At 39.8% G+C, this 27,469-nt stretch overlaps 1 protein-coding gene across 1 annotated transcript in view; it reads left to right on the top strand.

The window, feature by feature from the left end:
• KDM3B (lysine demethylase 3B) overlaps positions 1 to 27,469 on the top strand; it is a 55,078-nt gene that overhangs the window by 13,164 nt on the left and 14,445 nt on the right. The window contains exons 2-16 of the mRNA XM_084535560.1: positions 136 to 303; positions 1,688 to 1,801; positions 2,279 to 2,384; positions 3,903 to 4,027; positions 5,361 to 5,429; positions 6,373 to 6,951; positions 10,710 to 11,955; positions 12,612 to 12,813; positions 14,145 to 14,359; positions 15,407 to 15,559; positions 17,602 to 17,709; positions 17,798 to 17,925; positions 19,072 to 19,351; positions 20,323 to 20,579; positions 21,917 to 22,183. Coding sequence (XP_084391686.1) covers positions 136 to 303; positions 1,688 to 1,801; positions 2,279 to 2,384; positions 3,903 to 4,027; positions 5,361 to 5,429; positions 6,373 to 6,951; positions 10,710 to 11,955; positions 12,612 to 12,813; positions 14,145 to 14,359; positions 15,407 to 15,559; positions 17,602 to 17,709; positions 17,798 to 17,925; positions 19,072 to 19,351; positions 20,323 to 20,579; positions 21,917 to 22,183 — 4,017 coding nt within the window. The remainder of the gene's footprint in view (positions 1 to 135; positions 304 to 1,687; positions 1,802 to 2,278; positions 2,385 to 3,902; positions 4,028 to 5,360; positions 5,430 to 6,372; positions 6,952 to 10,709; positions 11,956 to 12,611; positions 12,814 to 14,144; positions 14,360 to 15,406; positions 15,560 to 17,601; positions 17,710 to 17,797; positions 17,926 to 19,071; positions 19,352 to 20,322; positions 20,580 to 21,916; positions 22,184 to 27,469) is intronic.

Genomic DNA, 27,469 nt, shown 5'->3' with positions numbered 1-27,469 from the left:
GGTTCTCAGTGTTATCGTTAAAATACTAACCCCAATTTTTCTGATTAAAACTGCTGTATTCTCATCAATAGGAATTGTAAAAACTGATTTTTTTCTACTCTGTCTGAAAAGGACTAAATTACTTTTTTTAATCAGATCTTTGTGGAATTTGATGGCTGTAACTGGAAGCAACATGCCTGGGTGAAAGTCCATGCTGAAGAAGTTATAGTGTTGTTGCTGGAAGGATCGTTGGTTTGGGCACCTCGAAATGATCCAGTTATGCTTCAGGGGACTCGAGTCTCACCTACACAGTGGCCTGCACTGGTGAGTATTTGACCAAAAAGTTCTTGTATCCTCAGAGATTTGCATGGGCAGTACAATGAAACACAAGGCTTGAATAGTACACCACTCTGCAGGTACCAAAAATTGCCTGGAGACAGGTTTTTTAAATGGTAAATAGGAGAGTAAGTAACTGGGAGTTTTAGTGCCCGTGGAAAAAACATCTGAGAGGCACTTGCTTCTAGTTCATGCCCTAGAAATTGAATGCTGTTGCCTCACAGAAATGAAGTATCTCTTACCAGTATGTCCACAGAAATGTGATAAATACATCAAAGATTATTTTTCCCTATTTTAGAACTTTGACTGTGACAGGATTTTTTAAATTGTGAGAATAAGTAGGATCTCTGCTTGAGATCATACTCTATGCTTTTTAATAGGGTGTGAGACCATTGAAATGCATTTGCCAATCAAGGACCTTGTGCCTTGGTAGAATCTGAACTTGTTGTTTTAAATGGACACTTGAGCTCAAAGCAACAAGTTCAGCACTGCATCTCGCTCTGAGGGTTTCTTTACTGCAGTTGTCTTAAGTCAGAAGAAAGCCAGACCTTTATAGCAGAGGTTTTGTAGGCAGTGTTTTTCCTATAGGTGAGTTCTCCCTTTCAATGGGAGACTAAATGTGCACTGCATTTGATATTCATACTGTCATGTACAGGAGACTAGAGTGTGAACAAATTTGATGATCTGTTAAGGCAAAAATGTCAAACGTGATTTTAACACATGATTAAGTGTGAGCATGAGACAGATTACACATTTCAAAGACTCCAGTGGTTGGCATCTTCATCTTGCATCAGCAAGTTATATTGTAATGTTATCGTTCTGATTCTGCTAGATATTATTCTTCCATTAGTAATTTGTTCTACAGTTTGTGCTATCAATAGCACACCTGGTATGAACTTCATCTTTGCACAGAACAGTAGCAAGAAATGCTCCCATTCATTAACATGCCTACGAAGTACTTGCACTTCTGTGCAGAAATGAAAACGCTCCTTTCAGAAGGCTATACCTGAAATGCATAGCATAGCTTGAACTGTTAACTCAGGAATTTTTTTTTTAACCTGAGCATCAGAAGGTGCTTACCTATGAAAAATCAAATATCACAAAACAAGTTTTCAGTTCTGCTTTAAGTTGTAATGAAGATATGGAGCCGATTTTCTGCAATATATTGTCTTGTTATATGACACACTTGCAAGAATTATTTGCTTAAACATAATGAGTAATAATTTGCATTAAAACTCAGGTACTAGGAAATGCAGGTTGAAAAATTAAACTTTATTTTTTGATACTTAAATAGCATATGAAAACAACTGCTCTTGGTCTATATGTGTGCTTGGTCATTTGTATAATCTTCATTTTCTGTTGTTTACCACAGACCTTCACTCCTCTAGTGGATAAGCTAGGTTTAGGCTCTGTGGTCCCAGTGGAGTTTCTTCTGGACAGACACTTACGTTTCCTGTCTGATGCCAGTGGATTACGTTTGTTTCAGGTATTTGAATGGTGTTCAGATTAGTGCAAATTTAACTTCATGCTCTGTGTGACAATCTTTTTTTTTTTTTTTTTTCCTTAAAACTTCTGTACTGTTCCACTTCCATATTCTTGTCTTCCTCCACTCACTGCCCTATCATGTCTTTGGATTTCCTTTACTGCTATTCCAGGTGCCTATACTAACTTCATCTGCATTCTAAAAGTCCTGGTTCCTGCCTATCTTGGTCAATTGGAGAGCTGTCCGTTAAGCGTTGTGTAGATGATAATTGCAATGGAAGTTTAACAACAGCTTTTCCATAGCTAGTCCCTTTTTTTTTTTTTTTCCCTGTCATGTTCAGCAATGTTTCTTCTGAATTGTACTCTTGTTTTTGTTTTATTTAATGTCTGAAAGCAGTCCAAGAAGAGCTCTCCCTCAAACTCATGCCTCTTTTACCTTAAAGCACTTTACTTTTATATTAAAACTGTTTGTTGTTGGCAGATGGGAACAGAGAGTCAGCATCAGATTCTCCAGGAACAGCCTTCACTAAGAGAATCTGTTAATGCATTGTTCAGTGACCAGAAACTTCAGGAGATATTTAGTAGAGGTAATACTGTGTTTTTCTTTCTCAGAACTACTTTGACTGTTGGGGAACGATTATGTTATTCTGGGATTTGTGAAGGGAAATAGTAATAGTATCTGTTACTGTTGGTTTGGAAGATTGGTTTTCTGTGTTTTTTTTGCAAGCTCTTTACAAAGAAGCAATATTTTGAGACGAATGCCAGTAAGTATGCTGCTGAGATACAACTGGAAATACCTGCTGTGTATGATCACTGAAGATCTGGTTAAAGTAGGACATCGTACTATTGATAATGTGCATGTATTTACAACTTTCTTGATTTTAATCTTCCTTGTTTTGAGTTTTTAAAGTTGTCATGGTTTAACCTGGCCGGCAGCTAAACACCACACAGCCATTCGCTCACCCTCCCCCCTCCCTCTCTGGGACGGGGGAGAGAAAGGGAAAGTGAAGCCCATGAGTTGAGATAAAGACAGTTTAATAAGATAGGAAAATAATAATAATAACAATAATACAATGATGATAATAGTACTACTAATAATAATGTGTACAAACAAGTGATGCACAATGCAATTGCTCACCACCCGCTGACCGATGCCCAGCCTAACCCCGAGCAGTCCGGCCCCCTCCCCTGGCTAGCCACCCCTATATATTGTTTAGCATGACGTCAGATGCTATGGAATACCCCTTTGGCTAGTTTGGGTCACCTGTCCTGGGTCTGTCCCCTCCCAGCTCTTACTGCACCCCCAGCCTGCCCGTTGGCAGGACAGAGCAAGAAGCTGAGATGTCCTTGGCTTAGTATAAGCATTGCTCTGCAACAATTAAAACATCGGGGTGTTATCAGCACTCTTCTCATCCTAAGCCAAAACATAGCATTCTACCAGCTACTAGGAAGAAAACTATTCTAACTGAAACCAGGACAAAAGTGTTGGTGCTGTTCTATGATTCTGTTCTATAATTCTGGAAATTTAGAAATGAAGTTGCTCTGTACTTGTTGATTTTTTTGGACCAGAGAAATTTTCCCTTTGTTACATCGAATTCCTTCATTTTTATAATTAATGCATGAATCATTTAAGTTGCAAATACTGTGTTACCAAAGCTGTTGAGCACAGTGTTAATATCCTAGTTATTATCTGGATTGCATATTAGGATTTAAGCCTGATTGTAGCTTTTGGTTATCCATTGGGATCTTCTAATTCGAGTGCTAAAATCATTTTTCCATCCAGAATTTGGGTTCATAGGTTAGGTGTCCACCTTAGAGGTAGGCCACTGTATTATTTTTGAAGGTGAACATAATGGGGATTTGGTGTCTGTTGGTTTAATAAAATATGTAAACTGAATGAATTTTGCCTTTACAGTAATTTGGACTTAGAGCTATGAGGGCTTATTGACATCTTACAGTAGAATGAGTTGCTTATGCAAAATGTATAGCAGAAGCCCTAGCATTTTAATTTTCTTCAACTTGAAAGCTGGCACTTCTGTGCACGTATGATCCTTGTATGACGCTAAGCTTGTCTGGAAGATGTGCTCAAAGTGCTTGTTTTCCAGTTCCTTACAGCATCCAAGGCCAAAGAGTTAAGGTTTACCAACCAGAGGATGAGAACAGCTGGCTCTGTGGTGTTGTGAGCCATCAAGACCCAATAACTCGTCTTATGGAAGTGTCTGTGACTGAGGTAAAAATATTCAGCACTGCTTTGAGCATTCTAAATACTATTTCTGAGTGTTTCATGGAGAATGACAGCTTCACCAAAACTTGAACTTTTGGTTCTTGGCTACTTGGTTGTTTTTACTGTGTGTGTGTGCGTTTTATTGTGTGGGCTTTATGGATTATTTTTTTTCTGTTGTGATGACTTCTCCCAATAAATGATGGTATACAGCCCACTTATATAAAAGAATCTGTAGAAACTCCTTTGAAAATGATCTCTATGTGAGAAAATACTAACTACTGAAAAAATTTGAGAGCTTGATGTTGTAGAGAAAGCTCCTTTCTGGTTCTGTAATGCTGTGTTTTTTCTATTCCATGTCTCAACTTGTATCTGACAGGTTGCAGAAGTAGTTTGAAGCAAGTGCATCACAGAAGATGAAGCCTTAGTCTAAACAGATTTGATTGGTGTAGTTTAGTTTTGGCTGTTTGCCCTGTTACAATCAGTATTTGGTTTGCTTTATGTGATTCTGGAGTCTGACAAGTTGCTCAGCCTTACCAGCAGCCTGCTCCTAGTGGCTTCCTTTGTCAGGAACAGGTCTGTGGGTCTGTGTGGAAATTACTATAGGAACATTCTTTTTTTTTTTCCCCTGTAGCCTTTTCCATATGCAATAAATACATGCAGAACAAATGCACTGAATCTGTATGCATGTGCAGTAATCTTGCACTCTGAGTACTAGATCTATTGCTCATGCACAGGAAAAAAATATACCGTGTATGGTTAATAATTCTGGTACTTTGGAGAGACATTGAAATTGTGGAGTATATGCTTTCTACAGATGCATGCCAGGAAAGAAGCCAATTTATTGTGTATCTACTGTCAGATAAAAAGGTAACCTTCATGCACAGCTACAAAGATTGGGTAGTCATTGCTCATTTTGGGGAGATACCAATGGGGATTGTTAGCATAAACTGAGGTGTTTCCTTCCAGTAGACTTTTCTACATCTGGCACATTGAAGGTGCAGAATACTGGAACAATACTAAAATGGATTTAGAGAGATGTGCTTAGTGCAACAAGAGTTGCAAATAGAGTTGCTCAGTAGAACAAATATATAAGAAAATAACAGTAGGAATCAAATCAAAACAGTAGGAAAGTTTTATTGACTGAGAAGGAGCAAAAGAATAGAAGGTAAACTGAAAGGTTGTACTGTTGGTGAGAGAATGGACAAAAAGAAAGGGCAGATGAGAGATGGGCCGCAGAGAGTTTAAGGTCTCTTATGTTGATATTGTATGCTCTGAACTAAAAACTAACCTCTTCTCTTGTTCCTCCTACTTCCTCAATATCAATCTGCATAAAAATTAGAGTGGTGAAATAAAGTCAGTGGATCCTCGACTGATTCATGTGGTGATGGATAACACTTCTCCAAGTGAGGTACTGCGACAGTTCAGATCTTGTATATATAATATGAAACTTGATAATGATCTAGATATAAAACATTTAAACATGGGAACAACTGAATACTGATGTGTTCACTGCAGGCTTTTGGTAACGCAACTGAAGGAGGAAAACTTTCTTTACCCCTCTGAGAAATGGTCATACCTTCCTTTAAACAATCTATTTTCTTTTAGCTTAGGCCTGTTATACTAAGTTCAGCATGGGTATTGAAGGAGTTCAGTAATCAGGGTGGTTGTGTTCCATTTTAAGGGGTAGTTCTCTAACAAAGAATGTCTGTGTGCTCAGTGCCTTCATTTAACAGGATCACCCTTTGCTTTTCCACAGATCATGTTAGGCATTTAAAAATATATATATATTATCTGGCCTTTCTGAAGCAGACTTGTATGCTTGTGGCATTTCATTGCTTCAGTTGAGAGATTACATGATAACTTCTGGACCTGTTTTTACCCTAGTCTAAAAGTGCATGTTATATCCTGCAGTTAAAAATTACAGACTTTGGGTAGTGAACAAGATGTTTGCCCCTGAAAAGAACCATCAGGATTATTAGACTTGTTGCATAAGTTAGTGTGTAAATATCTTTCATACATTAGCAAGAATTACGCTGGCCGTGTTTTGTGTTCCCCAAAATCTGCTATGATACAGCATGTGCTGCAGCAAAATAGCTCAGCTAAAAGACTTGCTATGTAGATCCTATGCTAGTTAAAAAAACAATAGCAAACAAAAGCAAAAACAAAACAAACAAAAAAAGACTGTTCATGCTTGTGTTCTGTGTTTGTGTTGTATCTTTTAGATCTGTTTAAAATAAACGTTTCTAAGTTTAGGGTAGCATCATTATTCCTCATTCTAATAGAGAAAATGGTCTTTGAACATGTAGACTAGTTTATTCTGTTCAGTGGTTGTATGGTTTTGTCTGTTGTAGGGAGGGGGCCTTAAAGCATCTAAATCGTCTAAAGGGAAAAAGAAGAAAGAAAGTTTGGAGGGAAAAGATGGACGGAGGAGAAAAAATGCTTCAGATTCTGGGTGTGATCCTGCAACAAAGAAGCTAAAGGAGAAGGGTGAGGTGGATAGCAATGGCAGTGATGGAGGTGAGGCAAGCAGAGGTCTGTGGAAAGGCGGCTCCAACAGTGAAACAGGACTGGATCCAAGGGCCAAGCAGTTGCCTTCATTCATTCCTCAAATTAATCGCAATATTCGCTTTGCCACTTACACCAAAGAGAATGGTCGAACACTAGTAGTCCAAGATGAACCAGTTGGTGGTGACACAGCATTACCCTTCACTCCATTTTCTGCTGTGGCTGGACAAGCGTTACTAGTTGGATCTGGATGTAAAGAGGCAGGAAAATCACTGGAACAGGTTGGCCAAGGCACAGTGACTTCTTCAACCACAGTTACTACAACTGCTTTGACACCAACAACTGTGAGAATCTCTGATACCAGTTTGCCAGCTGTTACTGGACAGGACAAATTGAAAACAAACCGATCACAAGCCCAGGGAGAGGTGAGTAGCTCATGATCCAGCATGTTCAAGAAAAATGTGTATTTGCCAGCAGATCTTTTGCAACATGTTCCTGGTACAAAGTGTGTACATGGAACTGTACTGGACTACTTTTTCTTTGATTAATCCCTTCTTTTCAAAGAAAATAACCTTTCTATCATCTGATCTAAGAAAGGATCCAAAAGAAAGTGATGCTTGATAAAGAACTTGTAAGAGACAACTTTTTAGTGAACTTTTGAGCACTCTGGTTTTATTCAGCCTTAATCTGAGAAATTAGACAATGCAACCCTAAAATGACTTTGAACATTGTACTTTATGTAACTCATTTTGTCATGTCACATGGAAGATAACCTACTTAAAATATCTTGCCTTTATATCAACAAATGTGCATGAGAACATGAACATTTAAGTTATATGAGGCTACATTTTGAGAACCCTTCATAGATTCCCAGTTTGTCTCTTAGAACAAAGATGTGTACATAGTATATAATGCTATTGGCTCATTTTTCTACTATCTGATGCTGAAAGCAAAGAAGTAATTGAAACATCTGAGATGGGTATCTTTAGGTATTAAGAGCTCAGCAGGGAAGTGGCTCAAGGATTTTTCAGTTGCATATCCTTGTTTTCAATCGGAAAAGTAGAAAGGAAACTTCTAATTTTTAAGTAATCAAAGGAAAGCTTATAAAAACAAAAACTAAACCCCAACTCAGTAAGGAGTACAGGAAAAAAAAAAAAAAGCTTTTTCTACTGTATAAATAAGTGAATATAATAGAAGATGTACTAGAGATTCCAGTGAGATTTCCAGGAGTTTAAATGGGCTGCTTTCTTCTATCTTTTGTATTGGCTAATGGAATTAGGGGGGAAAGCAAAATGTTTACCTCAAGACAAGGATTCATAGATGGTAATGGATAAAGCAGAAATTAAGTTGCAGAAGACAGGAGAGTTGCATAATAACATTGTTAGATAACAATATGACCTTTGTTATTCATTTTCATCTCTCATTCCCTGCCCAGAGGAAAAAAAACAAAGAGTTGTAATCAACTACACGGTGCATAAGTGAACTGTCAAAATTGTATCTGTCGTCATTGGTATTAAGGAAATACTTTCATTGTGCTGAGAAATTTTGGTACCACTTCTCCTTTCCTTCCTCTCCCCAACACCAAATCACTTTTAAATCATTATTGATACTATGGCTTTATAATCTGCAGGTAGACTACTAGACCAGAAACTAAGCACCATATCAAACAGCTGGGGAGGGAACCACACACAAAACCACCCACAACTACTTTTTTTTGTTTTTTTTTTTTTTAAACTGGTTGTCGATATTTTGTGTGTTACTCCTTTGGACTATCCACTTTATCACAGTGTCATCTGGAACCTTGAGCTTAATAAGCTTGGCTTGCATTCATAGTCATATGCCATTTAAAAATTGTTATGTTTAATGTGGTAATTCTAAACATTAGTACAAACTATTTGTGCTGAGACAGCTTCCACCCCTGCTTGCTTCTGCTTTGTGGGAGGTGGGGGGAAGGCTGGGAGGAGAAGGAAGATTCCTGTTTATTGAAACAACTTCGACTTCAAAAAAGAAAAAAATGCAATTTTAATATCTGGAAGAATTGGAAGGGAGGACACTAATATCTTGTTAAAGTTACTAAAAAGAGGTTGATAAGGAGGAACAATCTAAACATGAGTTTGCGGCATAATAGGTGTGCAGTGACACTAATGACCAGTAATATATATTACACAGAGGCTGTAGTTTTTATTTAGCATGGCCTTGGAATAAAATAGTGTTAACCATGAGTGTTACACGATGTAAAGAGCATACACCACCTCCTCCTGCTGCCTGGCTCCTGGAGCACAGCATGGTGCCCCAGGGCCAGGCCCAGGTTTTCTGCCCAGGCCGAGGGATGCAACTGCTGCTTTCTGGTTGGCACTCACACGCATGCCACAAGCTCTCCATATTCTCAAATTCCACTGGTTGTACCAGAACAGAGCTGGTGTCTGAAAGATACCCTGGCACCAACCTAAGCCCCCCTTTCTAATGGGCTGGTCCAGCTTGAAGTTTGCTGACGCTTGGGGAAGATACATGCCTGAAACAGTGTCTGGGAATAAAAGACACACACTCCCTCCAAGAACTGCTGCCACAGGGCAGGGTTGTCCAGCCCCCCGATCTGGCTCTGGTAACTGGCACCAGTTTTCACTTGCATGCATGCAGGTCTCACCAGTAGCTGTCACTTAGTCCTTACAGCATGCAGAGAGAGAAATATTTAAGATTTAATAAGAAAACATAAGATAGGACAGACTGCAGTGATCAGGCACAGGGCTCAGCCAGACAAGTGCACTTAAAAGCTCTTATGCCCTTTTTCCTCCTACCCCTCCTCTTTGTGCCTCCTTGCCCCCCCCTTTGCCTGCACACCCCTTTGTGGGTTTGTAGAGTGCTACCAACTCTCACACCCTTCCCAGTTGGGGACCCCCTGCTTAACAGTCTTACCAGGTGCAAAGTGCTGCTTGATGTTCCTGCAGTTTCTATATAGTCTGTCAGTTACTGTGAGTGGGAGGTTTGTTTCTTTTAATTGTCTGTTTCTTTTGTTAGATCTGTGTATTTTGTTTTCTGGCTTTTCCCTTTTTCCTTAATTTCCAAATTGAGGAGGCCCTTCATCAGATAACCTCACTGGAATAAGCATCTTCACACTGTCGCTCACATGCCCTCATCAATTACTGTGACTGCCCAGGTTTTGTCATCACTGCATCACGTATCAATTTTTGGTCAGCCTTGTGTCCCCTTGCATTGTTGTTTATGGCATCCTCCCTGTCTTATTATCCCTCGTTGCATTGGAAAAGGGCCTTTACTCTTAAAAGAGGAGACATTCTCCTTCCACATACTCTTACAGTGAATATTCTCTATGACTGATGAGATTTCTAAGTTGAAATTTGAAGAAAAGGAAGAGAACCAACAAGTTAGTCACAGAATATAATCACAGTAAGATTGACTGTGAGAATTGAAAAATCTGAATAAATTGAGAACAATAGAATATTCTGTTTCACAGTGATGGAAACTTGCAAGTAAGAAATTTTTTCAATTTTTAAAGATGATAAAAAATTAAGCCTGTTGTGCTTAACCTCTACTGAGCAAATCCCCTAGAGAGCACCACTTAAGCACCTGTGTGCCAGTCAACAGATGTGCGGCTGTCATCAGGAACAGGCTATTCAGTAACTGCTAGAGGTGTTTATTTAATTAACTTCACAAACTAAGTTAAGTATTTTAAGGGTGCTGGTTAAGTAGAAGCTTATCAGGATGATCCTGGGTGGGGGAGGGTGAGTACTGAAACAGTGAATGGTTGAAAGGACAAATTTGCTGTAGGAGAATGACTGAAAGGTACTTTCAATTAAAACTCTCCAGTGATTTGAAACAAAACAGCATTTTAAATTGCTTGTTTTTCCGTGAATTAGGCAAATGCATCTTGTGTCTCACTTTTGTTCTAAAGCACAAGTCATTATGTGTTCATTTTTTCCATGTGTCTTCAGTACATAACAGACACTTACCTCATTATTTTCAATAGCTTGTAAGTAGGAAAAATTATTCTAACAATCATTAAAGAAGTCTGTTCATTGTAAGCAGTACTTCTACTAGATTTTTTTAATTTTTTTTTTTTACTGCAGGTGGGTAAGAAGAATACTAGTTTTGTAATTAGACCAACCAAGGTACTGTTGAATCAAATAAGAATCTTTTATTAGGCTAATGCTTTTTAATTTTGTTTCAGAATTCTCGAAATTCGCTTTTGGCTTCTTCCGGATTTGGAGTCTCTCTCCCAAGTGCTTCCCAGACCTTGGTATTTGGGGGTGGAAGAGGCCAATCAAATGGAGTAGTGACTCCAGAAAGCAAGTCTTCTGGGTTTACTTTTGGTTGTAGTACTGGACAAGAGGCTCAGAAAGATTCTGATCTTTCCAATAACTTGTTTTTTCAATGCATGTCCCAAAATCTACCTTCCAGTAACTACTTCACAGTCGTTTCAGAGAGCTTGACTGAAGATGCCTCCAGTCGGGACTCATTCAAGCAGTGTACAGAGAATGTGGGTGCTGGGACCTGCAAAGGTAAAATTCTTTCAGCGGACACTAAACCAGGAGCCCAGTCTGGCAGTTCTGTGGAGCGGAAGCTGCCTGTGGAATCCATGCCCACCCTTACTCCAGCCTTTTCACGAGGCCTGTTGAATACTCGCCCCCCAGATAGTCATGAAAACTTATTTTTACAGCCCCCAAAGCTATCAAGAGAGGAACCCTCAAACCCTTTCCTGGCATTTGCTGAGAAAACAGAACTTAGTCCTTTCAGTGGCTTTGCATCTTCATCTCAGACAGGGGTTTCTACTCCATCTACAGCTGTGGGTCATAAGGCTACTTCTGGCTGGCCAGAATCACTCACATCTACAGACTCTTGTCTAGCTAAGAAGAAAACCTTGTTTATAACAACTGATTCCTCAAAGATGATCTCCAGTACTCCTTGTTCAACAGTTGCTGTTGGTGTTCAGAGTCCTTCCACCATAGGGAATGGCCGTTCCAGCTCACCAAGCAGTAACCTGACGCAGCCCATTGAGATGCCCACACTTTCCTCCAGCCCAACAGAAGAAAAACCAGCTGTTGGGCCTGGCCAGCAGGACAATCCTCTTCTGAAAACATTTTCTAATGTGTTTAGCAGGCATCCACCTGGCTTTTTCTCTTCACAGTCTGAATTTCCACAAGAGAACAAAGCCCCCTTTGAAGCTGTGAAAAGATTCTCTCTGGATGAGCGGAGCTTGACATCCAAACAGGACTCAGACTCCAGTACCAATAGTGACCTATCAGATTTGAGTGACTCTGAAGAACAGTTGCAAGCCAAGGCTTGTATGAAGGGAATCCCAGACCACTTGATGGCAAAGCTAGGTCCCAATGCAGAACGCAATGCTGAATTGCTGCTGGGGAAAGGAAAAGGGAAACAAGCCCCAAAGGGCCGACCTCGCACAGCTCCCTTAAAAGGTGATAGCTTGAATGTAGGTTGTCTTGGATATAAAGGGGTGGGATACTTGTATTTCTCCTGTATGATGAACTATGTGAAATAGCCACAGGTGTAAACCTCATTTATGCTGGGTAGCCAACATACAAGATATTTACAAGGTTAAAGTTTAATACTTCTTGTATGCAAATTAATGTGTTCACTTTGAGAGTTGTTTAAGCATATATATGTCTGGACAAAACTGTTACACTGCAGACTTGGAAACATTAGATTCTTTTTGTGTGGATTTGTTAATTTTACTGCTAACTTACATCCTAATTAAAAGTACCAACTGTTAGTCTTTGATGATAATGGGCTGTAGGTGTTGTCTAAAGCAGCTGATTGTTGTGTTGGGATTGAGAGCAAAAGCTGGAATGTCTGTAAGTAAATGCTGTTTGGTACTTTGTGTAGCCCAATTTAACCAGATGACCCTTCCTTTTACAAAGGCTTTTTACTTTTAAAATAACTGTGGTTCTGGTGCATGGAAGACTAATAGAAGCTTGTCTGCTGAAATGATCAGTCTTATTGGTTTGTCATGGGTATGAACGTACAGATTTCTGAAAATACGTGTATTGGGGCCAGTATCATTTTGCTGTTTCAGTTAACTAATGAATTTTTACTTCTACTTTGCCTCACCCAGTTGGCCAGTCGGTACTGAAAGACATGAGTAAGGTGAGGAAGCTGAAGCAGTCAGGTGAGCCTTTTCTCCAGGATGGCTCTTGCATCAATGTAGCCCCACATCTGCACAAGTGCCGGGAGTGCCGTCTGGAGCGGTACCGCAAATTTAAGGAGCAAGAGCAGGATGACTCAACTGTGGCATGTCGCTTCTTCCATTTCCGGAGGTGCTCAAATCCTTCCTTCCTTCATATGTAGTTTATACGCAGAGCTTGGACCATGTCCAAGCACAAAGTATTTGTGTTTTATTTAATTTACTTGCTTGGGTACAATAGCGAAGATTTTCAGTATCTTGCATTTCCCTGCATCACCTGACTGGTATTTCCTTGCTCAGGCGGAGAGGTGAGGGAAGAGCTGTTGCTGGAATGTACAGCTTACAGCTGTGTGACAGTAGGAGAAGTGTTAAATCCAGCCTTAGGAGATGGAATTTGCTTTATTGGGTAATAGTTTTTGTATGCAGTAACTGTTCTTTTGCTCTGTCATAAGGAGTTCAGAACAGAGAGAAAATTTTAATTTAGTCAAGTGATGTGATATTGCCAGCATGAACGAGGCTGATGTTTGACTAGGTTTTGTAAGTTGAGTACAAAACTGATTTCTAGGAGCAGGCTGCTGCCTGTATTTTCTCTGTGTACTACGTATGTTCCTTTGCAGTTCGTGTTTCTCTTCATCTTCCTTATCTGCCTATTGTAGCAAGCACAAGGCATCATTTGAGAAAAGATGTTTACTCGCTTTTGGACATTTAAAGGATGAAGAAAATTTTTAGTATGTGCCACCCATAAGGATTATAGCTGCTGCTCTTCCTGAACTTGTTAAAAAATAAACTATCTTTGCGATTAAAATCAAAAATATTTTTTGCTGAAAAATAAAGTTACTTTTAATAATGTCAGGAGACATTCAGGCTTCTCTAAGTTACATTGTTATACCTTTTACCACATGAAGACTAGGAGCATCAACTGCTACTGATAGAACAGTTGTCTCATGTCTGGGGAGAACAGTGTCAAGAAGAGTAGGTACAATAAGGATTTTTGTCTTTTCTAATGTGAACTGTTAGAGCAGTTGTTAAGTGCAAGCATTACTAGCCAGAATTGAAATACTGGTTTCCCAAGAGTTGGGAAATAACTTTCTACTGAGTTAAAATAGAGAACGAACCATGCACAATTTTACAAGCAGTATCATGCAGCAGCCCAAATAATTTTAATTTTATCATCTCGTTCTATTAACAGTATAGAATTATACCAATCTGTAACAATCTCTCATGTGGAATTTCACACCAACACATACTGGGACCTGGGCATCCCTTCTGGTGGGTTTTGCAGCCATTGCCTTCATGTACCTTATTCTCTTCTTTATTTGGATTTGCATAATAATTTTACTGGCTGTAAATTATTGTACTGTAACTCAAGCCTTTTTCCCCTTTCCGGATCTATATTTTGACATAGATTGCATTATAAATTAATTAAAGGTGGTTAACAAGCTTACTTTATCCTCTTTTCTGCAGGCTGATATTTACCCGGAAAGGTATTCTACGAGTAGAGGGTTTCTTGAACCCACAGCAGAGTGACCCTGATGCCATGAGTCTGTGGATTCCTTCCTCCTCCCCTGCAGAGGGGATTGATTTGGAGACTTCAAAATACATCCTGGCCAATGTTGGAGACCAGTTCTGCCAGCTTGTTATGTCAGAAAAAGAGGCAATGATGATGGTGGAGCCACATCGTAAGCTGGGTTTTTGATGTGTTTTTTATCCATCTTCTGTGTGTGACATATACCATGCAATGGAAGAGTTAAATGAGTAATATAACTTTTTGTCAAAACGCTTCTCCTCTTCTTCAAACAAGAAGGCTATATTCACTTCTTTTGGGTGTGTGTAATTTTGTAAATGCTATGTAATCCCACCAGAATTTGGGATTTTTCGTTTGGATCAGTGCAGCCTTTCTACAAGGAAAGCTAACGGTAACTTTCCGAGACATCATTTGTTGATTGTTCAGTAAACAAGTGCAGAAATTAGCTGACCCATGCTCCTAAGAAAATAGAAGTGAACACTTTTCATGTTGACGAGCTCCACTTTAATGAGCATCTTTTTTTAATACTTCAGTCTTATTATACTCCAGGGACATCACATAAAAGCACAGGGTTTTCTGTGTAGAGAACAGCACACACATTCAGTGTGCAAGTACTCAGCTAAGGAACTAGTTGACAGCATTGCCACTAAAAGGGGTAGTGTGTTTGGAAAAAATTTCCTCAAGGTATCCGGTTCAGCCTGTCATATTGATTGCTCTGTCTGATTTTTCACTTTAGTTCCTGGAACTTATGAGGGCATCCATTTGGAGAGGACTACTACTTCAGCAGATTTCTTAGTTCAGAATCCAAAGAACTGATAGTCATCCAATTAATGAAATTTAAGACTCATTCCTTATAGTTTTATATGTTCACGTTATTTGTTCATAAAGCTAGCAGTTTTACAATTTTCCTGTAACTTCCATGAAGTTCAGACTCTACAGAGCTTTGTGAGGTGCCCCATTTCTCTGTAGTGTGTGTTTTGGGATTTAACCTTACAACCTCTTAGAAATGGGGATTTTGGTAGTGTCAAAGGACTAGCAACTCAAAGAGTGTCTCTGGATGTAAGAAGTATGTGTTTCTATACTCTGCCCCCAAGTCATGTTTCTGTGAATTGCTTGTCAATGTTACTGTGATATTCTCAAATTAGATGAGAGAAATGAAAAATGTCAAAGCAATGATTCCTAATGTTCCTTCTATTTTTAGAGAAAGTGGCATGGAAGCGAGCAGTACGTGGTGTGAGGGAAATGTGTGATGTATGTGAGACAACACTCTTCAATATTCATTGGGTTTGTCGCAAGTGTGGGTTTGGGGTCTGTCTGGACTGTTACCGGCTGAGGAAGAATCGTCCACGTAGTGGTGAGTACTGGATTTTTACCTTACTGTCATCTACAAAACAGCTGGCTTTCTGTGGGGATAGTTTCTGGGAAGTTGATTAAGCTTTTGTAGGAAAGTTGGTAAGTATCAATGTGGGAGTCTGTAAGTTTGGAACTTTAGCACAGCTGCCTTATATGTTGCTGTTCCATTCTCTATTTCTTTAAATAACTGTATTTTATCTATTTGGTTAGAGTTTTATGTTAAAATTGTGACATCAGTAGGCATATGTTGTGTACTGAGAAAGACTGCTGTCTAGTTCCATCTTTTCCTCAGCTAAAGAAGAATTAAATAATACTATGTATGCCTGGTCTGAACCATCACAAGATGGACTAGTAAGCACACACTATAGAGAACCACTTCCTGTACAAAGGAGTTTTTGGAATGTTTTCTCTTTTTGATTCCTTAATGCTTTTTTAATTAAGGAAAACTTCAGTAACTTTGATTTGTAACAAATAGGGAGATAATGTTTTTGCAGAAGTGAGTATCAGATGTTTTTGTGTATATTTGTATTGAGACAGCTTTGGTAGTATGGATGCTGACAATGGCCAATCTTAATAAATGTAAATCTACTACTGACAGTTACGTGACTCTGTGAAGCAGATGTACAAAATACTAAAGATAGTGAGTACTGCTATCTGCCTGTTATAATAAAGATTCCTGAAAGCACTGAATTATCAAAGCAATGGGTTTTAAAATTAGATAAAACTTCACCCCTATTTTTGTATAAGGAAGAAATTACTGCCAGATCACACCGGAAAAGTGCGAAAGAATGTACCAGTCTTTAAGATGTAGTTAACCAGGGTATAATGGAAATAATTGAAAGACAGTAAGTAGAATAGTGTGTTTTTTTTTTTTTGTTTTTTTTTTTTTTATTTATTTTTTTTTTGCATTTTGGCACTGTACATGTTTGGAAAAGGCATTTGGGACTGAATATGCCACTGACAGAATGTGGTATAAAGATTTTCATGATTCAAGGGCAGTGGTCCTTTAACACCTTCTCTCACATTATAAAATATATATCCTTATCCATGCTAGGTTAAAATAAAGATGTCTTGGGCACATGGGAAGTTTGTATTTGTTGGTGTACGGAGGAGGGTCAGTACAGAAAAGATCGATATTTCACAGTGACATATAATTGTGGTGTGTGTATTGCTTATGAACAGCTTCCTGAAAACAGTATCCTAATTCTCGTTTATTAGTAAGTCTGAAATTTTGGGATGGGCCAAAATGGACAACAGAGGCATTACCTTAATACAATTACTTGCCTCAAGAGGCTTCAGAACATTGTGATGTAGAAACAACCTGTGCAGATAAAAGGTCTAAAGGGACCCTGAAATGAAGTTGTATATCATAGAATCATTCAGGTTGGAAAAGGCCTGTAAGATCATCCAGTCCAACATTTAACCTAGTACTGACAAATCCACCACTAATATGATCCTTTTAATCTTCTACTCCCCTTTTACTGCATTTTTAAAGGAAGAGAATGGTGTGCAGTTTATGCAGCAATGTCTATGTAGGTGCAACTTGGTTTAGAATCTGAAGTAATATATATTTGTCAGGCTGCTTTTCAATCTATTTATTTGTTACTTTTTAGATTTATTAAGCAGATATAGTCACAAGAAGGCTTAGTTTCTTCTTCCTTAAACTGATATGCAAATACTTGTGGAAAAGTTTGGGAGATGATGACGTTAAAAGTTAGAATTACTGTACAACTTAGGAGAGTGATACGAGAACAATGGTGATCTCAAAAATTGAGGAAAGAAGCAAACACTTCTAGGTGATAGAAAGTAGTGAACTCCTTTGATTGTGATGAAGGGAAAATTAACGTGGTAGCTTCATTATCTGGATGCAAAGAAGTTGCTGTGTATCATGTGCTAATGATCTGTTTTTATAATTTATTTCTGAGATCCCCAGGTTAATCTTCTGCACTGTAAAGAATCTGAAGAAACAATATTGATGCATTGTATTGTAAAGTTCTAGTGACTTTTTTAATAAGTTTACTTCTTTGTATGTCTTTATTCCAGAGACAGAGGAGATTGGTGATGAGGAAGTGTTCTCATGGCTGAAGTGTGCAAAGGGTCAATCTCATGAACCAGAGAATCTCATGCCAACACAGATCATTCCTGGTACAGGTAATGCTTGAAACTTGAAAATTTATAGTTAAGGCCTTGTTTTTAGATTTCTTTACATGTGATATTAAAAATCTAAACTTTATTCCAGCCCTTTATAATATTGGAGACATGGTTCATGCAGCACGAGGCAAATGGGGTATTAAAGCCAATTGTCCGTGTATTAATCGGCAGAACAAGTCAGTGTTGAGACCAGCCGTCACTAACGGAATATCACAGGTATGTAATCTTGGGCTGTAATCACTTTGTTTGACACTACATTTTAAAGATCTATTAAAATGTTAGATTGTTTAGGCTAATCTACTGTGAAACACACTTTTTCTTGGTGTGTGTTAGAAGTGTCTTGCCTAAGCAAAATTAATGGGATTAATTTTTTATTAATTAATAGGATGCTTTTCAGGGGCGTATGCTGTAATTGTTATTTACCAAATGGATATCACAGAATCATCTACATTGGAAGAGGCCTCCAAGATCATCTAGTCCAACCTCTGACCTAACACTAACAAGTCCTCCACTAAACCATATAACTAAGCTGTAAATCTAAACATCTTTTAAAGACCTCCAGGGATGGTGACTCCACCACTTCCCTGGGCAGCCTATTCCAATGCCTCACAACCCTTTCAGTAAAGAAGTTCTTCCTAATATCCAACCTAAACCTCCCCTGGCGCAACTTTAGCCCGTTCCCCCTCGTCCTGTCACCAGGCATGTGGGAGAATAGACCAATCCCCACCTTGCTACAGCCTCCTTTAAGGTACCTGTAGAGTGCAATAAGGTCACCCCTGATCTTCCTCTTCTCCAGGCTGAACGAGCCCAGATCCCTCAGCTGCTCCTCGTAAGACTTGTTCTCCAGACCCCTTACCAGCTTCATTGCCCTTTTCTGGACTCGCTTGAGCACCTTGATGTCCTTCTTGTAGCAAGGGTTTGATCTAATCCTTCTTATGTATAAGTTTGAGCAGGAAGCCATTCATATTGATGCTCTATCTTAAAACAATCCAGTGTGAGCAGTTTGCAGTTTACAAAGTATACTTTGTTACGTTTCGTGAATGTTATGCTGAATCTAGAGGAGTTTTGTTACTGCTCACACAAAAATCCTCCTGTAAAAAGAAAATATAAAAGTCTGGGCTTGCATTAAAAAATTTGCTTAGTAGTACATGGTAAAGTTCATGTCACAGTGCAAGGTCTAATATACAGAGATGACAAGCTTCTGTACTCTGCTGCTACATAAGCGCAAAGGAATTCTTCTGTTAGCTTGAAGCAAACAAAAAAAAAACACAAAAAAAACAGTGCTTTAGATAAATAAAATGTTCTCAAGCTGAACTCTTCCCTTTGTTCAGCATTTAGCAGATGTTTATACCTTTGTTTTAGCTTCCGACTGTAAATGCCAGTGCATCAGTCCCTGGAAGTGAGAGCACCTTTTCCACTGGAGCAGGGACAGCGGGAGCAGGGCAGCTAGAAGTGGACAGTGTACCAAAATCTGAAGCAAATGATAGTAGGACAGAAGAACCTGCAAAAACAGAGACATTATCAACCAATAACACTGCTGAAACAAAGACTAACAGACCACTTTGTCCAGAAACAGCCCCATCATCTGCCTTACACTGGCTTGCAGACTTAGCAACACAAAAAGCGAAAGAAGAAACAAAAGGTGAGCAGAACACGTGCATTATGGGGTTGGAAATAAAAAATAAACAATAATGTGCTGCTTACTTGCTATTCTTTGTGAGAGTGTACATTCTTAAATAGAATGTTTTTTCTTTGCCTCTGGAAGCAGATTTATTTTTTTTTTACAGGCTTAAGAATATGGAAAACTAGGAAGATGACATTGCTGAAAATAAAAAATACTGTCTTGTCACTCCCAGTTTATCTCAGTGCTGGTTCTTGAGTTTATTTTCTAAGTAATAAGCAGCTGGTATCCTGATGTAAAGTGACAGTAATTAATTTCAGATGTAGATCTGTCAGTTTATGAACTATTGAAGTAAACAAAGCTGTTCAATGTGCAATCTGAAGAGAGCATTTCCTAAGAATATAGAGATTAGAGCCTACCTGAGTCAAATGAAAGCTTAGAACTTCTTTAAATACTCGATAGACTGAGAGTGTGATTTCCAGTATGAAAGTAATTCTTTATAATATACACCTCAGAGTTGTCAAAGGTAGCATGACTAAAACAGAATTATTCCTGTCCACATGTCTAGTAGAAACTGCTTTATATGTCAGTCTTAAATGCTCTTGAATTTTTGCAGTGCCTAGCAACTGTAATATTTTGACTGTAGTTAAAATTTGAAATATTTTATATCGAAACATTAATTTGGAATGTCAAGGAAATATTTTTAATTAAGCCTGTTACAAAGTTATGGCTTCTTGTACATCAAACACTGTCAGATCAGATAAACTACTGTGCTACTCGAAACCTTAACTAACAGGCTGCTAAGAGTAAAATCTGTCTGATCTGATGTCTTTGTCATTCTCTTCAAGGTGTCCATTCACTGTTGTGGTGATAATGTACCAAAAAAATATGTCAATACCATATTTAATGCAAGAAGAACTCATTTCAGAGGACTTTATGGTCATTTGAAATTTGCATTTTTTTTCCCCTTCATTTTGATATTTTTCTTGCAGAATCAGGATCACTGAGGTCAGTGCTTAGTAAAGAATCCCACTCACCCTTTGGATTGGATTCCTTCAACTCCACTACAAAGGTTTCCCCACTAACCCCAAAGCTGTTTAATAGCCTGTTGTTGGGCCCAGTGACATCTAGCAACAAAGCAGAAGGCTCCAGCCTCAGAGATCTGCTACACACAGGGCCAGGAAAGCTTCCTCAGGTCCCATTAGACACGGGAATTCCCTTTCCTCCAGTCTTTTCTGCAGCTTCTACGGTAAGCGATTTTGTATTCCCTCAACAATGTCTGTTATAGAAAAGAATTTTGTGATGATCTAACAGTTTTAATCTAATTTTTTTTTATATCATCTTATTCTCAAATGTTGAAACAAACGTAATATCTAGCCAGGTCCACCACCCCACAAAGTTGTAGAGAATTTTGATGTTCATTGTTAGTTTGTAATTTGGTTTGCTGATGTGGTGGAGAAGCTATTTCTTCCCAGAGACCAAGAAAGTGAGTTACGTATAGCCTTTAAATTGTTTAACTGATGATCAGCATCCCTGTAAAAGCTCACTTTAAAGTCTGGATCTTTAAAAGCATTGCAAGAGCATACTCTCCAAAAAGACAAAAACTTGTGAGCAAATCAGTTCCTTAAAAAGCTTAAATGCCTTCCAAGTATATATAAGATTGTAAATGAATGTAAGATGTGTTTAGTATTTCTGGAGGCTTGTTTTGGAATAAAGACACTTTGTTTCTCTTTAATTTGATTTGGAGGAAATAACCTTAAAAAAAAAAATAAAAACCAACAAATCAATGGTGCTTGAAATGCTTAAAAACATTTAGTTCAAGAGAAGGGAACATCCCCTGGGATTTATTAAGACTTAGGTCTTCCCAGAAGACTTACTCCAAAAGCCCAGGCAGATAGAATGAGGGAAGATGATGAAATGGCTTGTCTCATAGCAGATTTTTTTTCCTACGTGTTAAATTTGGGGAATGGAACCTTAAAAATTGTTCATGTTGTTTGCTATTAGTAGAGGGAACTGCAGCTCTAAGGGAAAACATGTCACTGCTACAGGAAATTGAATCCAAAAATACTATTTTCTCCTCTCATCCCTGAGTACAAGCTCCAATGTTGTGATCACATTTTAAAGCAAGTTATTCCTGCAAGGCATGAGAGGGCCTGTCTTGGTTTGTATCTCTGTCCTCGCAACTGTATGCATTCTCTCATCACCTTTAATCAGATTTGTTGTATGCTTTATTTTTTTCACTTTCTTGACCTCTGGTCTTCCAGTATAAGAGATGTAGTTAAGTTGTTGCCTCTATCAACAAAAGGCATTTAAGTTGTTTCTGTTACGACCCCCATCACTTTCTTATTACTCACATTCCTGTTCAGGAATCCTACAATCTGCTTGTAGCAGGTTATTTTAAACTTTACCATAGTAAAACAGGAGCATATCTGTTTCTGTTCTTACTGGATATATGCCTGTGTCTGCTGATTTGTTTACTGCTGAATATTTTTTTGATAGCAAAATGTTCATGACTGAAAGCTGAATGAGAGCAGATAATGTCTGCTGTTGCAAGATGAAACTTACCTCTGGGTTTACATCTTCTAGGGGGCCAAAGGTAAAGCCAGCCTGCCTAACTTTTTAGACCATATCATTGCTTCTGTGGTGGAAAATAAGAAGACATCTGATGCTGCAAAACGAGCTAGTAATTTAGCTGACACGCAAAGAGATGTGAAGGAAATGGTAATGGGTTTAAATGTTCTGGATCCACACACTTCCCACTCTTGGCTTTGTGATGGTAGGCTCCTTTGTCTTCATGATCCTAGCAACAAAAACAACTGGAAGATCTTCAGGGAGTGTTGGAAACAAGGCCAGGTGGGTGATGACAAATTGCCAACCTTTATGGCTTAGAAGTATCCTGACAGTTTAATCTCTACCTTTGTTAATGTATCCATTCAAACTTTGGCCAGTTGCTCCTGGGTGCATATGATGAACAAGGATTTCAACCGTAGCACTGTAAACAGGGGACACAGCAGCCCTGTCCACTCCATGCTGAACTGACTCAAGTACATGTGTTGTTCTCAGCTTGACAGCCTTTTAAGTTGTAGTGTGATTTGTGCTGAACCTGCTCTGCCACAGCACGTTAGTGAATCCATTTCGATTCCTGCATGCATCCTGCAGGGATCTACCCCATACTTGATGCTTTATAGCCTCAGGAAAAGGTCCATTCTTTCCAGCTGCAGCATGTACAAGAATACAGGTGCTGCATGAAACAAGTTCTGCCAGAATTTTGGGGTATAGTGATGGCAGTGACTCATTTTTAGCCTGCAGCCTGTATGAACCCAAGTATTGGTTTGGATTCAGCATCTCATGTGTTGAGCACTCTACTGAGTGGTCATTGACTGATGAGGTCTTCAGTCAAGAGAGAAGACTTAGACCTGCTGCCAGTATATAGCCACTGTTTCAGATTTTAGTCCATAGTGCTGCAGTTCTTAGACTTCTCCAGAGAGTCATTAATATTGGCCTGGTCAGGCAAGCTGAAGCTTAAGAAATGTAACTGCTGCTACTCGGGAAGCGTACCCGTAGCTCTGACAGATTCTGGTGTCCATTAGTGTTCAAACTGTGTTCTTAGCATTTGGTTCCAAAGCTACCTCTGACACTGTTACCTTCAATTACTACTCGGAATTGAGACCCTTGGTGCTAGATTGGTATGTCCCTTATCTTCTCTTCTGGGGAGGTTCTTGTTGACAGCTGTTCTGTTGTTATTGTTCTAATATTCTTGGAACTAACGTTCTTTACTTATTTTGTGTTGCTCGCAAGACATACATGCTGCTGAGCTGTGACAGAGGAGCAGATCAGGCTTCACATTCCTCTTTTGGAACTCAGAGTCTATTCCTGCCAGTGGAAGAGTACTTCCCAGTTAACTTTAGCATGTCCCATGGGGACATTCTTTGCATCCACTAGGCACATGTATAACTAGCAAGTACCCATGAGAACTGCAAAGAGGCTTGTGCCACCACCAACCACAGGTCAACCAGTTCTTTTGTTGACTTCACTAGTCAGCTACTAATAAGTGTTAGGGGCTACTGTACCTCCCTTGTCTGACTAGAAATGCAGCCTGCTGGTGGTATTGCCAGCTTTCCCTCTAATTGCAGTTGTCTTCTTGTCCTCCTGGATTCTTCCCAGAGTGCACAGGGACCTCATCTTTTTTGAACCTGTTGCATCATTCTGAATTATAATTTCTGATCAGTTTTTTTGCACTCCTGTGTTGTCAGTCATCTGCCTGTCTTGGCTAAGAGCTGTTAAATTTCTGGTCAGTATGCTCTGGCAATTTTCTCTACTCTATCTGTCAGCAAATAATATTCTCCTCCTGAAGAGGATCCTAAATAATTTGGCAGCTACTGACAAAACACTTGCTCATCAGTATCTGTGCAGATTAGACTGGCTTTATCACCAGAATCAAGATGCTGCACGTGTCCATGAGGTCCTTAATTGTTAATGAATCTTGAGATTCTCCTGATGGAGTCTAGAGATGGGATTACTGATTTGCTGTCAGATGAATGTGTAACTTCCAGTGCGCATCACCTTCTAAGCTGGTGCAGACTCTGAGACTTTGGCCACAACAGTCACGTTTATATACTGTTTGTGAACCTCTGTTTTAGGCTTTTCCCCCAAATGTGCTAGGGATGATTTTTGCATGATTTTATCATTCCGAGGCCCCTTTCATAGCAGCAGTCCCATCCTTATTCAGGGATTCTCCAGTGATGTTGCATTCACATGAGTTTACTGCTCAAAGGCAGAAAGCAAGCTACTTGGAACTCTCTTACTCCTGCACCAGACAGAGCAGGTGACCCAGGTGTTGCTGTTTTAGCAAGGTCATTTTAAACAGAATTTCTGAGAGCAGAGATTCTCTCAACAAACTGTTTTATCACAGTTCTCTTTCAGCTGAATCCACAGCCCAGGTGCCCCTTTGAAAGTGAAGTCAAAGAACATGAATTCCACCCCAAAAAAATCACCTTCCCTTTTCCTGTTCTGTGGGTTGAAAAAGGCTAATTGGAAAGTCTTAAATATCCCCTGGCCCCATAAATGTTCCCTAGGCACTAGATCTGAGTCATATGAAAATCTTAGCCATGGTAGCATCCCAAACTGGTAACAGAAAATTATTTTTTCTTAATGTTTGGATAACAAATGGCACTCCTAGTGTCATTCAAGATGAGCAACATTTTTCAAATACTGTCTTAGAAATCGTCAGAGATAAGTTAAACTATGTCTTATCCCAGGCTTTACCAGAAGACCATAGGATTACTTCTTTTTGGAGCTGCTTTTCCAGAGCGTTTCGCTGTCCTGAACGCAGTTCTTGCTCAGCTGGGGATACCGTCACATGATTCTTATCCTTATAGAAACATGCTCTTTTCTGAGTTCTTGTACTAGGTGCTCTCTCTCTCCCGCTCGCCCCCTCTCTCCCTTTAAGGTGGTGTTGGAGGTTTTTCTTTTCTGCCTGTTTTTTGAGAGCAGTTATGGCACAAAATGTCTTCCAAACAAGTCTACTGTCTTTTTATCTTGCAACCCTACCAGTGTTCCTCACTTGAGGGAGAGCATTTTCTTTCTTTCATGGGAAATTCTCTGCTTAATAGCTGGAAGGGTTCTACTAGGTTAAATAGATTTCTGTTCTTCTTGTTATTACGTTCAAATGCTTAAGTGAATACAGCAGGGAACAAAATATGTCGTTATTTGCCTGGGCTGAAGAAAACTAGCTTATCCATCAGCTTAAAGTCTACCTGGCAGGAGTTTCCACCCATCCTGTGAAAGGTACTGTGATTTCTTCCTCATCCATGATCCTTATTTTTCTGTAGAATATGATTGAAGTCTATCCAAATGTTACAGCCCTTACTGGGATCAGGGAATATATTTAAATTTGGGATTAACATAATCTGCTCTGTCATTTTAGGGAAGTTTGCTACTTGTCAGGGACTTACATATTGGACATGGTAGAACGACTGCCAAATCTTATCTGGCCCTCAGACATTTACCCCCCTGCTGCTTTTCCACATTGGCACAAACAGTACTGGGGAGACCTGGACAGTATCAAGAGTGAATATATGGCTCTGGGATTACTGGTCAAAGGCATGTGGGCCAGGTGGTTCTCTCAGTCTTGCCAGTGAGGGAGAAGTACTTGAAGAAGGATGGACTGATCCTGCAAGCCGTTGTTTGTGTGTCTGGTTTTGACAACAGGGCTTTGGGGTTTTATTTTTACAGGAACCTTTTTGAGCATCAAGGACTTCTTGGAAGACTAGCAGGATAAAAGCATCTTTGCTAACAGGCTGGCCACTGTGATTAGGAGAGCTACAAACTAGGAATGACAAGTGAGGGAGAGGATAGCTTTGAGACACAGAAAGGACTTAGTTGGCTGGGTTGTCAAACAAGCTATGTGGGGTGATGTGAACAGGAAGGCTTTCATACTCAACAAAACAGAAATGAAAGGGGGTCCACCTCAAACCTGTTCCAAATAAGGAAATGTCTATATCACAGCATTTTGAGGAAACCTCTCATACCATTTCTTGGAAATCAACAAGACCTTTCTGAAGTGCCTGCACACTAAATGCATGCATTGCGAGGAAGAATTAGCATGGGGTTGCAGGGCCACAGTCTCATTGGTGTAACAGAAGTGGTGGAATAACTCACACAAGAGTACGGCAAGGGATAGGTACAGACTGTTCAGGAAGGACAGGCAAGAAAAGCAAGGAAGGAGTATTGCTGTTTGAGAGACCAGCTGGAATGTGTGAAATTGCATGAGAATGGATGATGAGCCAGTTGAGAGCTTATGGGTCAGGGTTAGCAGGTAGACTGGACTAACATGAGTAACATGATTATTAATATCTGCTATAGACCACCTGATCAAAAGGAAGTGATGAGGCCTTCTTCAGACATTCATACCATCATCAAACAAACTGATGAAGTACGAACTAGATAGGTGGGCAGGGAGGTGGGTTTAAAACTGACCAAAGTGCCATGCTCAGAGATTCGAGATCACTAGCACAAAGTCCATCTGGAGGCCAGTTGCTAGTGGTGTACACTAAGAGGTCAGTATTGGGTTGAGTACTATTTTATGGAGTCACAGAATGGACGAGGTTGGAAGGGACCTCTGAAGGTTGTCTAGTCCAACCCCCCTACTGAGCAGGATCACCTAGAGCACCTTGTGCAGGATGGCATCCAGGTGGGTTTTGAATATCTCCAGAGAAGAGATACAGAAGAGAACAGGCAACCTGTTCCAGTGCTCTGTCACCCCACAGTAAAGAAATGCCCCCTCATATTCAGTCGGAACTTTCTGTGCTTCAGTTTGTGCCCGTTGCCTCTCATCCTGTCACTGGGCACAACTGAAAAGAGTTCGGCTCCATTTTCTCAACGCCTTCCCTTCAGAAGTCTATGTACATTAATGACGTCTCCCTTCAGTCTTCTCTTTTCCAGGCTAAACAGCCCCAGTTCTTTTAGCCTGTCCTTGTATGACAGGTGCTCCAGTCCTCTAATCATCTTAGTAGCCCTCCTCTGAACTCACTTCTGTAGTTCTATGTCCCTTTTGTACTGGGGAGCCCAGGACTGGACAGAATACTCCAGTTGTGTCCTCACCAGGGTTGAGCAGAAGGGGAGGATCACCTCCCTCGACCTGCTGGCAACACTCTTCCAAATGCAGCCCAGGATACCGTTGGCGTTCTTGGCCACAAGGGCGCAGAGCTGCTCTCCAGCAGGTCATTCCCAGCCTGTACTGGTGCTTGGGGTTATTCCTCCCTAGGTGCAGGACCCTGCACTTGCCCTTGTTGAACTTCATGAGGTTCCTCTCAGCCCAGCCCTCCAGCCTGTTGAGTTCCCTCTGAATGGCAGCACAGCCCTTTGGGATATCAGCCACTCCTCTGAGTTTCACATCCTTATTAATGACCTAGATGCATGGACAGACTTCAGCAAGTTTACAGACAGTAAAAATTTGGGAACGATGGCTGATACATGAGATGGTTGTGCTGCTATTAAGGCAGACCTGAAGGCCAGAGAACTGGACCAAGAGAAATCTTCTGACTTTCAACAAGGGGAAATACAAAGTCCCGCACCTCAGGAGGAGTAACCCCATGTAGCAGTACTTGCTGTGGGCTGACCAACTGGAAAGTAGCTTTA

This window comes from Aythya ferina, assembly GCF_964211825.1.
Source record: "Aythya ferina genome assembly, chromosome: 14".
In the NCBI taxonomy this organism is placed as follows: domain Eukaryota; kingdom Metazoa; phylum Chordata; class Aves; order Anseriformes; family Anatidae; genus Aythya; species Aythya ferina.
Note: the sequence above shows the minus strand (reverse complement) of the source record. Positions and strands in the feature narration are given on the sequence as shown.